A 17499-nucleotide genomic window follows, 5' to 3' on the forward strand; every position below is an offset into this window, starting at 1 on the left:
CCTTTGTGGGTAACTGTCTCCTTTTCTCTTGCTGCTTTTAAGATTCTCTCCTTAACTTTAAGCTTGGATAATATAATTATGCTGTGCCTTGGTGTGTTCCTCCTTGGGTCCAACTTCTTTGGGACTCTCTGACCTTTCTGGACTTCCTGGAAGTCTATTTCCTTTTCCAGATTCGGGAAGTTCTCCTTCATTATTTGGTCAAATAAGTTTTCCAATTCTTGCTCTTCCTCTTTTCCTGGTAACCCTATGATTCAGATGTTGGAATGTTTAAAGTTGTCCTGGAGTTTCCTAAGTCTCTCCTCATTTTTCTGAATTCTTGTTTCTTCATTCTGTTCTTATTGAATGTTTCTTTCTTCCTTCTGGTCCACACCATTGATCTGAGTCCCAGGTTCCTTCCCATCACTGTTGGTTCCCTGTACATTTTCCTATATTTCACTTAACATAGCCTTCACTTTTTCATCTAATTTGTGACCATATTCAACCAATTCTGTGAGCACCCTGGTTACTACTGTTTTGAACTGTGCATCTGATAGGTTGGTTATCTCTTCATTACTTAGTTGTATTTTTCCTGGAGCTTTGATCTGTTCTTTCATTTGGACCATTTTTTGGTCTGGGCACACCTGTTATGTATAAGGGGCGAGACCTTAGTGTTCACCAGGGCGGGCAAACCACTTCACTGAGTTGTGATGCTGTTTGTGGGGTAGGGATTGACAGGCAACAATGCCACTTGCTCTGCTCTCTGCCATTTTCAATCATGTCCCCTGCTACCAACAAGCAAATTGGGCCCTTCTGGTGCTGATTCCTGGGTGGGTAGGTTTGTGTACTTTCCAGGATCCTGTGGGTCTCTCCAATGAACTCTCCTATGAGGCTGGGAGTTTCTCCTGCTGCTGCCTCAACCCCAACAGCTCTTTTCAGTCAGAAGTTTTGAGGTTTTATTTCCCCTCACTGGAACCCTGGGCCACTCAGTCTGTCTCACCCCCCAGTTGTTCCTCCCGGTTTATCTGCTCATGAATGTGGGACCACCTGGTCCACCAGCTGCCACCTTACCCCAAGTCCTCTCCAGCAGCTTCCTGTCTCCGCCCCTCCTACTGGTCTGGATGACTGTTTCCTCTTTAACTCCTTGGTTGTTGGACTTCCACACAGTTCATTTTTCTGTCAGTTCTGGTTGTTTTTTGTTTTTAAATTTGCTGTTGTCCTTCTTTTGGCTGTGCAAGGAGGCACAGTGTGCCTACCTACGCCTTCATCTTGGCCGGAAGTCCTGTTTATTGAATTTTAGAGAGGGGAAGGGGAGAGAGAGAGAAACATCGATGCATGAGAGACATATAGATCAGCTGACTCTCACACAACCCCTAGAAGGGACCTGACCTGCAACCCAGGCATGTCCCTTGCCTGGGAATCAATCCAGCAACCCTTTGGTTGGCAGGCCAGCACTCAGTCCATTGAGCCACGCCAGCCAGGTCCAGAAAATAACCACAAATCTTATGCTGTATTTTGGCAAAAAGACAGAAGCAATCTCAACTGACTGGCATTTAAAATACATATAGACTGGCTGGTGTGGCTCAGTGGGTTGAGCACTGGCCTGCGAACCCAAAGACTGACAGTTCCAGTTCGATTCCCAGTCTGGGCACATACTTGGGTTGCAGGCTAGGTCCCAGGTTGGGAACATGCGAGAGGCAACCACACATTGATGTTTCTCTCCCTCTCTTTCTCCCTCCCTTCCCCTCTCTAAAAATAAATAAAACCTTTTTAAAAAATTCCCACTTGTGTTTAAAAAAAATAAAATACATCTAGAGTTCCCTTATTTAACCCCTACATTTAAAAAATTAATTTACAATTATTATCTACGAACACTAGAAAACTAAAGATTCAGGAACAAGTGTACAGTTTTGTTTTGATTCTTGTTTTGGTAATCCCAAACATAAATTTTAAAGACCAAATCAGTCATTTTGCCATTTTAAAATCCCTACATAAACTCTGTACATTAAAATCAATAAAATAATGAAAAAATATAAGACAGAAATCTGTTTTCATGACCTACTCTTTATAAGAACAACATTATCCTGATCTGTTAAATTTAAATTTCTATCTTCTTTTCTACAAAGCCAAAACAATTTTATCACTGAGCTTTCCTGGCCTACAAAGCAATCACAAAATTAGGCTGTTCCTGTACACGATCAGAGGACATCAAATAGCACCCCTGGAAACATAATGCTTTCCTGAATGCTAATACAGTCTCGACACCACAAAATGACTGAGGTAAATGCAGTGAATCTTACCTCAAGGTATCATTGAGGATACCTATACAACAAAATCAAATTTTTTAAAATTTTGAGTAAAGGTAAAGATATTTAATGTTGCCATTTTTAGAATGAAATAATAAGCAAAATAACATAATTAAAAAGTGTTGGACATTACTGATTTGATGGCATTGGCACTTTACATTGTGTTCCTCTGTGCTAGCCCTTTCTGTTACCCTAAAACTAGCACACTAAAATGAATAAACGTTGCACACTAACTTTAAGATTATTTATAAATTAGTATATATTACACTTTACATGGTACAGTGTATATACCATAGTAATGGTATATATTTATAATTATTTTTAAAACATAATTATGTATATGTATTACATAGTAATTTGCTTTTTAAACACCCATCAGCTTTGAATCCTTAATCTCTTGATTTTAAATGGAAGCTACCAGTGGTAATACAATTTCTAAAATTTCTGTCTACAGAACTTGGATTGAAAGCTCTAGTGAACTATTGAGACCCCACATTTTCGTACATTCTTCCTATTGGGCAAATAAATCCTGCTTCCTCTGGCTCTTAAGTGAGGCCTCCCTTCACCAGAGCACGGAGATGATTTCGTTTCCCTTCCCTCCAATGAAAAACACTGGAGTTTTTGTGAAAATGACATTGATTCTGGTTGGAGATACTTAAAAGAACGTATTCTTCTGCAGGTCACATGCCCTTGCTGGGCCAGGTACAACCACTTCTGTAGCTCCTACAGGATGGAGCAATTTTTTTTAGTACCAATTACTACTGCAACTGCTCGATAAAAGTCTGTTGGAAAAACCAGCGAACAAACGCGCAACAATGAAATGTGGACGTAGTCAGAAAAGATACAAGGCACCAGACCAGACGCATTCTCCCCTGTACCGAGCACACCTTACCGGGGCCCCACATTTTATCCGTAAATTTACTCCCGTGCAGTGACCCAGAGGCTGGTCTCTCAACCCAGCGATACTTCCCGCCGCCTCCAGACGGCCCTCTGCTTTTCCCTCTCAAACTTCTTCCCAGCCTAGTCCCGGCACCCAAACCTCGGGGGAACTAAAAAACCGCCCACCACCAGGGAGTACCCGTCTGCCCCGCGCCTTCCGAAACCTGCCTCGGGCGCAGAAGTTTCGTGCCCTGGGAACCTCAGCCTTGCGCCCGTGGGCTCCCGCGCATGCTCTTTGGCTTGACCAGGGTCTCGAGAAAGCCGCCAGAGTGAAAAATCCACTTCTCCATGTTTTGGAGGTGATCTGGGACAATTGGTACAAAAACACTAGCTCCGCAGGAGGAATGAAGGAACTTGGCCGTAACTGAGAGCGGACCAGAAGAGGATGCTCACAAAACCCGGAAAACTCTTCCGGATCCACTTTGCTGGCGTCCGTGCGACCCCAGACATGCGCAGTAACCTCCGCGGAGGCGGCAGTGGTGGCGGCAGCGGCGGTGGCGGTGTCTCCCGAGCCCGAAGGTTCGGCCACTTTAGGCCGGCGGACAGACGCCTCGTGGGCCATGTCGGCCCAGGGTGACTGCGAGTTCCTGGTGCAGCGAGCCCGGGAGCTGGTGCAGCAGGACCTGTGGGCAGCCAAGGCATGGCTGATCACGGCCCGCAGTCTCTACCCCACCGACTTTAACATCCAGGTGAGGTCAGGCCCTACCTTCGGTGCTGGTGTGGAGGTGTGAGCCTCGCAGCTCCGGCTGCCCCGGGTTAGCCGCCTCCTGCCCAACCTACCCTGCCCGGTCCTTTCCCGCTTCTCTCTACCTCCCCGCGCCCGTTCAACCAAGTCTTTAACAAGCCTTCTCCCCGGCGGGCCGGCACTGAGAAACCCGGCGAACCCCGCTGGAGGTCGGGGCTGGTAGGAGGCGTGGCGAGTGTTATGCTGCTGTGCGGCCCCAACTGCACATCAGCGCCACTAGGAAAGGCCATTCGATCGTTCATTCATCGCGATGGCAGCCATTTGTTCAGCGCCTGCTACTTTTAAGGCAGTATTCCACTAATCCCAGGAACCTAAGGGGTGAACCTGAGGTCACCAGGTGATACCTTATTCTCGGGCGCGCCATCCCTCAGCGGGGTGGGATCGTGCTTTGTGAAGGCCAACTAGCGCTGAAGGCGGCAAGCTTCCAGCGGCCTCCGCAGAGGTGGTGACCCCGGGGTCTGATCTATGTTGCAGTATGAGATGTACACCATCGAGCGGAACGCGGAGCGGACTGCCACCGCGGGGAGACTGCTGTACGACATGTGAGTGGGGACTCAGGACTCCAACTTTTACTGCACTGGATCTCTCCTGAGGTTTTGTTTCTGTCTGTGAGGTGGGCATTGAGGGAAGAACTTCAAGTTTATCTATATCCCTGGGGCCTAAAGCTTACTTAGACTTGAGTCTAGCTTTTCTGTCAATTGCTGACAAGCCTTCTGCAGAGGTCTTCTTATGTTAAAACTTTGCTGTCCAAGAATTTGTTTGATTTTTTAAATAATAAATGCTCTATGTAAAAGTTAAAACAATACTGATATATACATAATATAAAATGAAAGTCCTTCCTAAACTCAATCAGGGTTAAATTTTATGTGTGTGTGTATACACATACACACAGTTTATATAATAGGTTTTGGGGAGAGGGGATTACAAAAGCAAGATCATACTAATTATTCTGCAGCTTGCTTTTTTCACCCCCTGTAATGGATTGATTTTCATGTTAGTGGGTAGACATATATTCATTCTTCTTCATATCTGCAAAGCATTTCATAACCACTCTCTTATTGGTAGTTTCCAATTATTTGAAATTATAGTGTCAAAAGGCAATTTTGTACCTCTGTTTTGGTGTTTGCTGTAGAATAAATTCTACATGGATTTCCATAGTGAAGGGTATGCACATTTTAAATTTTGATACACTGTCAAATTACTCTCCCCAAAAATAACTATTCCAATTTACATTTCCCACACCTTTGCCAACAATGGATGTTATCAGACTTTTTATCAGATTTAAATTTTTGCCAGTGTGATAGAAGAAAATGGTATTTTGCTATTTTTTAAAAATGTTTCTATTTTATTATTAATAAAATTGAGTATATTTTCTAATGTTGTTTTTGGCTATTTATATTTTTTCTGTGGTTTGCCTTTGCCCACTTTTTCTTTGCCTTTTTCTTTTTCTTTATTTCCTTGTTGATATTTAGAAGTAGTTTACATTATTATGATAACTCATCTTTTTATCTTTTCCCTTATAAAAATCTCTAAAAACTTTTGTGGGTACTTCATTTTTTTTAATTAGTTTTTATTTTTATATATTAATTTTGATTTGTTTTGGTACATCTCTGTATTCACTTGAAATAAAGAAAAATGTATTTTTATCCAAATGCTAATGTTTGTACTTTTTTTGTTGGATACTATGTAGAATCTGACATTTTAATTTAATGCATTCATTTTAAAACTAGGTTTGTGAATTTCCCGGAACAGCCGGTGGTATGGAGAGAAATCAGCATTATTACATCAGCACTAAGGAATGATTCACAGGATAAACAAACGCAATTTTTAAGAAGTAAGAATGGAGTAATAACTTAAAGGTGTATAGATTTCCATTTCTGGAATACCAAGTTAAATCTAGTAATTTCACAGAAAAATCACATCTGTCATATTGGTACCCATATGTATGTTTTAGTCTTGGCAACTAGAATCTGTACAAATTATGTTACTTGGTCCCAGAAGCATATGCTTAGAATCCTATAAGCTTCCTTAACAGATGTGGATTTACCAGTTACCCCAGAAAACTGAATAGATGTATTTTTTAATATTTTATTTATTTATTTCCAGAGAGGGAAGGGAGGGAGAAAGAGAGAGAGAGAGAAACATAATGTGCAGTTGCTGAGGGTCATGGCTTGCAACCCAGGCTTTATTTATTTATTTCCAGAGAGGGAGGGGAGGTAGAAAGAGAGAGAGAGAGAAACATTAATGTGCGGTTGCTGTCATGGCTTGCAACCCAGGCATGTACCCTGACTGGGAATCGAACCTGTGACACTTTGGTTCGCAGCCCGCACTCAATCCACTGAACTATGCCAGCCAGGGCTATGAATAGATATCTTTAACAGGTTTTACAGTAATCAGGAAGCATCTATAGATTAGGCAGACCTCCACAAAACAAGAGAGAAACTTTTATGACCTTTCTTTAAACTTATACTCTTTGTTAGTTGCTATAGTCAATCACAGATTTCAAATTCTGGATTAAAAAGAAAATAGATGGTTTGTGTCATTTCAGCATAAACAAGTATATGTTCTTTAGCTTGGCCAGCAGCAAGCACTGTTGTGACCTTTCACATATTTCATTCTTGTCTTCTGGATCCCAAAAGGTCATTCAGCAAACATCTTGTGCCCAATACCATGAGACCCAAAAGCCTTCCAGGTTGTAGGTGAAACCCAACAATAGGGATTCTTTGATAGTATGTATTGTTCTGTATATAAAAATACCTTACTTCCACTTTGGCCTCAGTGTTCTTTCTGAAAGGAACTTTATAAAATGTCATGTATCGTGCACAGGTTTATTTGAAACTCTTCCCGGTCGGGTCCAGTGTGAAATGCTGCTGAAGGTTACGGAACAGTGCTTCAACACATTGGAGAGATCAGAAATGTTGCTTCTGCTTTTGAGGCGCTTCCCTGAAACAGTGGTGCAACATGGGGTAAGTCTGATCCTTTCCTTTTTAAGAGAAGATAAAACTCAACAAATTCATCAGTATGGTCAGGAGCTATAGTGGGTATTACTGTAAAGCAGAAATTCTAAGAAACACTGGCTAAGATTGAATTTAAATCAAGGAATTTTTGTCAGTAAAGCTAAAAGACGTCACTATTATCAAACTATGCATGTCCAATAGAAGTTGTCTTATCAGTAAGGAAGCAGTCACGGAGTTCTGACAGTGCTATTTATTTGCCGTCTACGGTATAGTCAAGTTTTCTTAAAGTACTCTAATTCCGGTATATTCAACAATGTGTTTGAATTTTAATGAGAGCCATAGTTTATCTTCCTAACAGACATGTTTTCCATGTGCTTTTGCCCTGTGGACACTGTTTTCTGTCTATTCATGCCCCTTCCTTACATCTGTAATAATTGAGTGCTACCAGCAGGCACTGGGAAGTGTTAGGAATCTCCTTCTATTCTCTACAGATCCCCTGAGGCAGATCGCAGCCACTATGTGGAGGAGGAAACTGAATCTGGAATGTTAGTAACTTCCCATAGGCAGTAAGTGGGAGTCAGGATACAAATAGTTAATCCTCGCTGCCACTGCCTTGCCTTCGGTGGTCACTGGCACTCTGGCATTCCTTGGCTCGCAGTTACGTCACTCCAGTTTCTGCCTCCACTGTCACGTGGCCTTCTTCCCTGCGTGTCTGTGTCCCTGTCTTCACATGACCTTCTTATAAGGTCGTTGGATTTGGGGTCCGCTCTAATCTAGTATGACCTCATCTTAGCTAATTGTATCTACAAAGAGCTTACTTTTTCATAAGGTAAAATCTGTATGAGGTCACATTCTGAGGTCCTGGGTGGACATGATCTTTTGGGGGGTTACTGTTGAACTCAGTACACTCCCTGGTCATACTCTGACCTTAAACTTTCTGTGTTGTGCAGTCTTTCACACTGTCCCACCCCAACCTTGTGCATCCCAAGTGGTCACAAGGCAGATAATGTAGACATCTCAGTGGATTTTGATGAGCCGACTTTCAGTTGTGCTAGGGTGTCCATCGTGGAAAAGGAGGCCTTAAAACCCCCAGCAGTTCTGTCTGGCCCGCTGCAGGCTGTACGATTGGCCACTCCCGACAGCCCTGGAGGGTGATAAGTTTCATCCACATCATACATCTTGATAAAGTTAGTTTTCACATTTCTTTAAAAGTCTGTACTTCTCTATCATTTTAACTCTAGTTCTAGCCCATGCTTTAAGTCTCTTACACATTTTGTCAGTGTGTTCATTGTATCAGTTCAGAGGAAGGTAACCCAAAGTGGTCTGTGGTCAGGGGAATTTGGGGTTCCCTTCTAAGAGACTGTGTTGCTGATGTTCTTTTGTTCTCTGGTCTTTAAAGTGAGAATCTCTGTTTCTTGGGGAAGCTTGACTATGCAAACTATGTAGTAAATTAAAAAATACGCTGGTGTTTTTTTTTTCCCCATGTGATTCTGGTGTCTTAAACTGTAACACATTTAAATGATTAAATGTGTTTTGAAACAGGTTGGCCTTGGGGAGGCACTGCTAGAGGCGGAAACTATTGAAGAACAAGAATCTCCTGTTAACTGCTTTAGAAAATTATTTGGTAAGGAAAATTGTATTTTGTATTAATTCCTTCTGGTAAGTAGAATACACTGGGGTATCATTTCAGAAGTCAGGCCATTTATAGAAAGCGAAGTAACTTTTCATGTTATGGAATTTAAATTTTTATTTATTTTCTCAGTCCAGAGAGCATTTTGAACAACTTCTAAATTTTTATAATGTAATGTTTGATATCTCCAAAAGTATATGTTTGTATAGTTAAATATGAAGCTTAATAATAAACAATTATCTGAATTACCGTCCAATATAAGAACTAGACCAACAATTTCCGACCTTTTTCATCTCATGGCATGCGTAATCTAATTATAAAAATTCTGTGGCACAACAAAAAATATATTTTTTGCCAAGCTGATTTTAAAAAATAGGTATAATTTTGATTCATTCACACTGAATGGCACAACAGCTATTGTTGTGTTGGCTGTTATCACTTTTCTGTTTGACAGTCTAAGGGAAAAGAGATCAGTGCCTCTGACTAAATAGTCAGGTGCTGCACGTTTTATAAATTCTGTGGCACATGGGTTGAAAATCACCCAACTAGACCTTTACCCGCAATGTAGAACCTTCATGTGTTCCCTCTCTGACTTCACCCACTCCTGTGCCTCTGCACTGCAATTTTCAAATAAACAAGCCTTAAGGGTTTTGTTTTCTTCAGAACCCTAGGATAGACAGGCAACTTAATTGTTTTTTTTTCTGATTTTTCTTTCAACAGTTTGTGATGTCCTTCCTTTAATAATCAACAACCATGATGTTCGATTGCCTGCCAACTTATTATATAAGTACTTGAACAAAGCAGCTGAATTTTATATCAATTATGTCACCAGGTCCACTCAAATAGAGAATCAGCATCAAGGTAAGTGAGAATGTCCTACAGTTTTGTTCAGACAGACTTTAGTAAAATTGCAAATTCAGAAATCCCTCATCATTCTGATTATTCTCCTCTGGATGCATACCAGTTTGATGGTACTTCTTAAAGATGGTTTCTAGAAAAAAAATACTGCAGTTAAGAGATGAGACTTTTCTGGAACCACTTTTCCCCCTAATTGAAACCATCAATTTGCTGAACTGTGGTGTTAGTACACTGAGCTTTATACATATATCCCAGTTCAAAAGTCATTTCCTACTATAGGAATGGCCAGTTGTGGGTCCTTAAATAAAGGACATAATGTGTTGAGGTTCTGTGCTCCAGCTTTTTGAATGTGAGGTCAGACTTCCTTTTTCTCTAGCAAGCACCACATAGATAGTTAAGTAGTAATGCTAATTCCAGGCTGTTTTTTTTTTTTCTTCTCACATCTCAGGTGCCCAAGAAACATCTGACCTATTGTCACCTAGCAAACGTAGCTCTCAGAAGTACATAATAGAAGGACTGACTGAAAAATCATCCCAGATTGTAGACCCTTGGGAGAGATTGTTTAAGATTTTGAATGTTGTTGGAATGAGATGTGAATGGCAGATGGATAAAGGAAGACGGTAAGAAATTTTCAATTTCTAGAATTGCCTAACAAATCTTTGATAGCATAATCTCCAGATCCTAAGAATCAAAAACACTTTTTATTTTCCCCAAAGCATCTCTTTGGAAAAATTCTGTAACATGCAATATTTATGCAAACAAGGGTAGTTTTTCACTTTATTGAAAGATTCCCAACCAAAATATGAAGTCTTAAGATGACGTTGAGTTGAAGGCACTCTTCGTGCTTCAGAGGAAAGAGACACTACTTGGCAGGCTTGTGTCATAAAGTCTTGGTCTGGTCGCTGCTCTAATTCAGAATCCCCATCCGTGTGCAGACAATACAGAATAGTTGTGCATGCCTAGACTACATTTGGTAAATGCAGTGGTTCCACTGGGGCATTTCTCTAGACCTTTCGCTGGCAGGCCCAGAGTAATGAAATAAGCTTTATCGTTCTTCATCTTTCAGAAGCTATGGTGACATTTTGCATAGGATGAAGGATCTCTGCAGATACATGAACAACTTTGATAATGAAGCTCATGCAAAATACAAAAACCAGGTGGTTTATTCCACTATGTTGGTCTTCTTTAAGAATGCATTCCAGTATGTCAACAGCATACAGCCATCTCTCTTCCAAGGTTGGTTTGGGAATTGTAGAGTGTTTCAAAATACTGGCCTCAGCGGGGATGGCGAGGAAGATGGCAACACTTACCTTAACATTGTTCTTGGATCCAGATAATTGTGGGGTGATGCCAGTGCTTTTCTTAGTTGTTGGTTTTTATGTAAGTACGTTTTCATTAAAAGTCTCTGTATCAAAGGAGGTAGTGGTACAATGAAACTTAATATAGGTATTGAATGCAGCAGATGAAGCAAAGTATTGAAATAGATTTCACAAAGACTTTGCAATAGACAAAGATTTTACTAAATAATATATATGCATGTAAATTCTGGAAAATGTGAAAAATAGAAAAATAAGAGTGTAAAGTCTCCCCTAATTCTTCCAGTTAATGCAGCTCTCACTTTTGTATATTGCCTTAGAGTCTTTTCATATATTACATTTGTTTGGAATTTATAACCATAAGGTACATGTAACTTTGTATCTTTTTTTTGTAATTCTGTGATTCTTGATAATTATAAAAAAATCTGTTGACACATAAGAACAAATACAAAAAGGGGACTTTGACTTGTAATGTATATCTGTACAGTCTTTTTTTCTCTACATACATACTTGTTTTTCTAATTGGGGTCACACTGAACATATTTTTTAATGACATATTTTTACATAAGAGTTGAGTAAACTTCCACCTGATATTAAGTATTCTTTTTCTTGCTGCGTGTTTTTAAGTGTCGGTGTTTTCCCCCACCCATAGGTCCTAATGCCCCAAGCCAAGTTCCACTGGTTCTTCTGGAAGATGTATCAAATGTGTACGGTGATGTGGAAATCGATCGTAACAAACACATACATAAGAAGAGGAAACTGGCTGAGGGAAGAGAGAAAACCATGGTAATCCTTTCCGATATGATTATTAACAGATTATATGTTTATGGTTTACAAGAAATGAATATTTGTAGAAGGTGTCTTTGGAGCCAAATTGATAAAGCTTGGGTCTTTTAATTATAAAATGTAATTACTTGTATACATCAGTGGTTCTCAGCTAGAGGTGATTTTGTCCTCTGGAGACATTTGGCAGCATCTGAGGACACTCTTGATGGCCATAACTGAGTGGGGAAGGGTAGCTATTAGTGTGCAGTGAGTGGAGGGCAGGGATAACTGCCAGACACTCTACAATGCACAGGAAGACACCCCCAACAAAGAATTACCTAGCCCAAAAGGCCAGGAGGGTGGGGGGCAGGGCATGCTCTTCCCACAGAGGCCTGGCTGCTGCCAACCCCCCCACCCTGTCTGTCCACCACAGATGAGAATAAGTCTACCAAGACATCATCTGCTTGGGGAGGAAAGGTAGCCGATCTCTCAAAGGAGAAGGAGGAAGACCCTTTTCTTCAGTTTCTTCAATAGGCTTTTATTGGGTTAATTTTGCACAGGAATACAGGCAAAGCTCATCAATCATTGTCAGGCAGTAAGGATCAAACAATAGATGATATACGAAAGAACTATGAGGGCTTATTCTGAGTCAGGGTCTGTTAGCTAAAGGGCTATAAAACTTTGAGAAACAAACTCATTTCCTGCTCAGATCCTTATCAGAAAATTGAGGGCCTTCTTAGCAAAGCAGGTTTCACAGGATTTTACGCATTGTTTCTTAGGCCTGATTGCCCTTGGGGAACCTGCCCTTTCTAGCACAGGGCTGCACCGCCCTCTGTCATTGTTTCAGGCTTAAGTCAGGCAGGGGAAGTAAGCAGCTAAGAGACTAGGAGACTTCTCGCAGACAGAACAAGCACTCGGGCCATGTCAAACCTGAGGGGTGAGAGTCCATCTCCCCCTTTAGCTGTAGCCCCCCCTCCAGTCCTCCCCTAAGGCGCCTCCATGACCGTGTCTGTCTTAGGTCATCCCTACCTTGAGGAATCTTACCCATCATTGGCTAACCGGTCATGCACTGGGGGCCAGGCAGGATGAAATAAAGGCCGTAGAGGCAGCACCCCGCCAGGGAGATAAGCTTTGTCTCCTTAGTGGCTTATGGTCCCAAGGTCTCTCACTCAGCCTTAGCCACGGGGTAGGTTACAGCTTCTGAAACCAGGCAGGGTAGTTCCCAACAGTGCTGAGGCTGAGAAACCCTATGTAAGTTATTCATACCTCTTTGGACTGAAACAAAACCAAACAAACCACATTGGACATCTAGAGCAGAGTGCTTTGGTGCATACTGGCCTCAGAATGGCAAGTGCCTAGGCGTTCGGGGTAGGAAGTAATTATAACCCACGGGAAGATGTTGTAGAAAGGTTTTATGAAGGAGGTCAGGTCAGCCTTGAAGGGTGTGTATGATTTTGTCATTTGGAATTGAGAAGTAGCTTTTGTTGAGAGGGGACAGTTTGCACAAAGATGCAGGAGGCTAGAGAACGTGAGGAACCATCAGTCTTCTCACTGGCCAGGAGGCAGGCCTGTGCAGGACCTCGGTTTCCAGAGGAATCCTTTCTGTAACATCCTGAGTGGAAGCTTAATGTGTAACACGGACGTGGGGATGTAAGGAGCCAGGTAGTAAATATTTTAGGCTTTACAGGCCACCAGGGTCTCTTGCAACTACTCAGCTCTTCTGTTACATTGCAAAAATAGCCGTAGACAATAGTGCAGAAATGACGTGGCCATGTTCCAATAAAACTTTATTTACAAAAACAAGGTCTGGCCTGCAGGTCACAGTGTGCTAACTGCTGCTCTAGTTGAAATGCCCAAGGGAAGCCTGCAGTCTCACGAACTTTTTCCCCCCTTCTCCCTTAACCCTTCTTCTTCAGTTCTCAGTAACATTTTACTGGGCCTGCCAGGATGAGTGTTGCGCCCTAAGATCACTTTAATCTGATGTCTCCATAGGCTGTGTAATACAGAAAGGATTGGAGCAGGGAAGATGTAACCATTCTGAATGCTCATAAAGTTAACCCTTTTAACACACTAATTTGTTTCCTCTCACAGAAAAACACACACATGCACAACTTTGCAAATGATTTCAGAGGTTGACAGTTGCTTTGAAACATAGCCACGAACCCCAGGTTGAGAACTCTGTGCTCACAGGCTTTCCCAGATGGCCTGTGATGTTTTAAAGGATCACTAAGGCTGCTGAGAGTGACCCCACATTTCCAGGTTCTCCTTCTGGTGTCTGAGGGAGTGAGGTGTATTCAAGTAGTTCACAGTGTAACATCCTCCTCCCATGTAGATAAAGGTTGTATATTACTAGTTTGAACTAAGGGCAACAGAGTGTCCCCATACCATACCATAGCTCCATCCGTCCATTCCTGTCTGTCTCCCCTACTTCCTCCCTGGTTAGCCATCCCAGTGTCTGTCCTGGATCATGGGAGTTGGCATCCTGTCTCCCTGCCTTCATTCTTCATCCCCACACTGCTCTCTACCCACCAGCCTGGTTGATCTTTTTAAAGCATGAATCAGACATCACTAGTCTGCTTGCCACCTTTCACAGCTTCCCATCATGCTTGGAATAACACCCAAACTCTTCACTTCGGCTTCAGAGCACTTGCTGAGCAAGCCCTTGCACGTGGCACACACAGTGGGCTCTGTGCTGCTTCAGAGCTCTGCGGGGTCCTGCCGCTCCAGTCTCTGCCCCTGTCCACAGTGTGCTCTCGGGCAGGAATGCTTCTCTCTGCCAGGCCAGGTCCTGCCACTCAGCTCGCAGCCTGAACTTTCTCCCTCTGAGGCCTACTTGAACACCCATCAAAAGGAGCCTTCAATTTTCTTTTTGTTACTTTATTTTAATTCTTTGCATAGCCATTTTTGTCGTCTGTCTCTTCTTGGTTGGTTGGTGTGCCGTCTGTCCCTTCGCTAGAATGTAAGCTCCATGGACCCTAGGACATTGTGTCTTGTCCACCTCTTCATTGTGGACATTTGAACAGAGCCCGCGCCCCAGCAGGTGTGCGGAGAGCCTCTGGTGAGTGAGGGACTCCCCAGACTTCCCTCTCAGGTTTGGTGCCCAGGCCGCAATTGAACTGCCGTGTTCCTCCTCCCCCTTTTCACCTGTCCCGTGTCACCTACTAGGCCCTGCTCTCGTACTCTGGCCCTCCAAGCAGTCTGGGGTTTCCATCCTTTTCTGTTGTCATTCTCTGAAATAGTTTCATCCTGTTGTTCACTCTGCCCCGCCGTCTGCCTCCACCAGACAGGGGTCCAGCCAGGTCTGTCTGTCAGATCACAGCAGAGGACGCGGTGGCCCATGAGCTCAGCTCTCTGACACATCTTGCTTTGTTCATCGTGTTTTAGTAACCTAGCATCTAAAAATTCGAGATTACTTACAACAACCCATATGTCTGACCGCCCCTTAGTAATCGGAACATCTGATGCCACTGGTCCCTGGTGGTGGCTCACGTGACACACCAGGCCACGGGAGCTAGGGGTCGGAGGAGCAATCCTCTTCTGCTCCTACCCCGTGTGCACTCATGTGCACTCCCTGCGGTCAGGACCCTTGCTTCAGAGCATCTCCCCAGAGCTTTGGAGTGCACTTCAACATGAGTTTCTCAAAATCATACCGACAGGAACTCCATGGTATACCCATCACACCCGAGGTCCTTTGTGTAAACCCTGGTCACGTTGTGAGGCAGAACGTTTTCCAGTGAGCACACCGTTCATAGTAGTATATCCTACTAGGTGACGGCCGTGGGGCAAGGAACAGGGCCCTGCTGAAACAGGATGCCTGGCACTTGGGTTTGATTGTGGAAGGGACATGGGTACTTGTCGTTGCTGAGGGAGGGTACCCAGCATCCAGGAATAGCGGGAAGATGCCGAGCCCTGAGAGTACGGGAGGAAGGTGGGTGGTAGGAGGGAAGTTCCTGCTTTTTCTGAGATTACCTTGAGGGTGGGGCTTTTAGCTAGAATATTTGTACTTTTAAGTGGTCTTAGTAAGGTGAAAATCAGTGGGAAGAATTTAATTTGGGTCATAGAATAAATAAAAGTAGAATAGGTAGAATAAAAGGTTCAAGACATTCTCAGCAAAATAAAAATAAGTGAGCTGTTTTACCTTTACTGATTTTTTTTTTTTTTCAGCAGCACGTCTGAACACTTCCTTTGGCATTTACAGTAGCTGCCTTTCTCCGAGGCCCCCTCTTTTCTTTGGCTTTCTATTACTTACAGTGCAGAGCAGGAAAGCAGGACTCAGTGGATAAGTGCAGACAGGAGTGACTCCGGGCTGGGCTCCCTGCAGTGGGGAGCAGAGCTGAAGACGGGCGGCCACCGGGGAACTTACATGCAGAGAGCAAACGGTCACAGCCGTTTCGCTGAGTTAGTTTTAAGGGATGCAGGCTTTAATTTTATTCCACTAGGTAATAAGCTATTATTTGGAAGCAAACTAATGTCGCATATTGATAAGAAGGTACACTGTAAAGCAGGCACTACTTATGCTGTATCTGAGTGTAAACATCTAATTTTTGGTTTTTATAACATTGATGTGTTTTTAAATTATTGGAAGTTTTACATAACTTTATGCTGGAGCCAACAGAAGCTTAGAATTTACCATCAGAAAAACATAAACTTAATTTTAGAAGTAAAACTTGAATGTGTAAGAGTGAAAAGGTGAAAAATTTATATTAATTTTTAAAGCCAAATTGTTCAATTTAAAAAATTCAGTGTACCCACGTTAGTATCCATTGATATAAAATCCGTATAATAACCAGAACTGGCAGCAGTAGCCACAATAATGCTTCACTATGTAAGTACATTTGTGATTTTAAATTAATCGTGTTCTTCACACTCTAAGCAGAGTTCCGACGACGAGGACTGCTCAGTGAAAGGAAGGAATCGTCACATCGTCATCAATAAAGCGGAGCTTGCGAACTCGATGGACGTGTTAGAGAGCTTTAAGTTGGCCAGGGAGAGCTGGGAGCTGCTCTATTCCCTGGAATTCCTTGACAAGGGTAAGAATATGTTTGTCGTGTCAGTGCTGTTCAGTTTTTCATTTACAGTCATTCTGCTAAAAAATATTACTCGATTTGGACTGTCAAGTCACGTATGGCTAATTAAATTGATTACAGTAGTTCACACACATTTTAGGATTCTTTTGAGCAAGACCGCTCATCAGTTACTAATATTGAAATAACCATTTACTTCTTAGCTTCTTCGCTGAGGGTATATTAGAATTTGGGTTGAGGTGAGGTTTGAGGGAGAGCTTTTGGTCTTTTAAAATTTGTATTGCTGGCTTTTTCTTGCTGTGCCTGTGTTTTCTGCTTCTGGTTGTCCTGCCCTCTTGCTTTCTATCGCCTTACGCCACATGTCACTGAGAATGCAAAAGCTAATGCTGCTTGTATCCAAACACTGCCATTAACTCCACTGCCTGGAAACCTCCAAATCCAAGTGCTACAGACAGTCGCTCCTCTTTCACGTATAGACATACTTAATATGTTTAACTGAATAATATTGAAATATTAAGTATTTCAACCTTTCTTAGAAATGACCAGCACTTTGCTAACCAACGTACTTTCACTGTCCTTTTGAGCCGAGGGCCACCACTTCCTTTTGGCTAGTGGACATCCGCCCTCCGGCCTGCCCTTTGCAGAGCCCTCAACCGTGTTTTCTAAGTAAACAGAGCGTTGTTCTCCTTCTCCTTGTCACATCTAGAACTGTGAACGTGGATGGGACTTTCCCTTTATCTACAGGAAGCCTTTTAAAAAATGAGTAAAACTCTTAGTGCCACATGCTATTTTAACTAGGTAAATATAAAGCAAGACCTTTTGGGATGAGGGCAGCAAAGTAATTTAAAAGATAAATGGGGGCCCTGACTGGTGGTGGCTCTGTGGGTTGGGCATGGTTCACAAACAGAAAGGTTGTTGGTTCGATTCCTGTCAGGGCATGTGCCTGGGTTGCAGGCCTGGTCCCCAGATCCGGGGTGTGCAAG

The 17499-nt window shown here is 42.6% G+C and overlaps 1 protein-coding gene across 4 annotated transcripts in view; it reads left to right on the plus strand.

Moving 5' to 3' along the window:
* The first annotated feature begins 3658 nt into the window (after nucleotides 1-3658).
* The window catches only part of INTS10 (integrator complex subunit 10), a 31786-nt gene continuing 17945 nt past the window's right edge, over nucleotides 3659-17499 (plus strand). For 2 of the 4 annotated variants that reach the window (XM_045821540.1, XM_045821542.1), the window contains exons 1-10: nucleotides 3659-3910; nucleotides 4441-4508; nucleotides 5697-5800; nucleotides 6793-6932; nucleotides 8466-8547; nucleotides 9274-9414; nucleotides 9860-10031; nucleotides 10478-10647; nucleotides 11380-11513; nucleotides 16366-16522. In XM_045821540.1, coding sequence (XP_045677496.1) covers nucleotides 3782-3910; nucleotides 4441-4508; nucleotides 5697-5800; nucleotides 6793-6932; nucleotides 8466-8547; nucleotides 9274-9414; nucleotides 9860-10031; nucleotides 10478-10647; nucleotides 11380-11513; nucleotides 16366-16522 — 1297 coding nt within the window. In that variant the 5' untranslated portion in view covers nucleotides 3659-3781. The remainder of the gene's footprint in view (nucleotides 3911-4440; nucleotides 4509-5696; nucleotides 5801-6792; nucleotides 6933-8465; nucleotides 8548-9273; nucleotides 9415-9859; nucleotides 10032-10477; nucleotides 10648-11379; nucleotides 11514-16365; nucleotides 16523-17499) is intronic. The other 2 variants (XM_045821541.1, XM_045821543.1) reach the window with 1 other exon arrangement.

Source organism: Phyllostomus hastatus, unplaced genomic scaffold (assembly GCF_019186645.2).
Source record: "Phyllostomus hastatus isolate PE091 unplaced genomic scaffold, TTU_PhHast_1.1 phas_scaffold_46, whole genome shotgun sequence".
NCBI classification, from domain to species: Eukaryota; Metazoa; Chordata; class Mammalia; order Chiroptera; family Phyllostomidae; genus Phyllostomus; species Phyllostomus hastatus.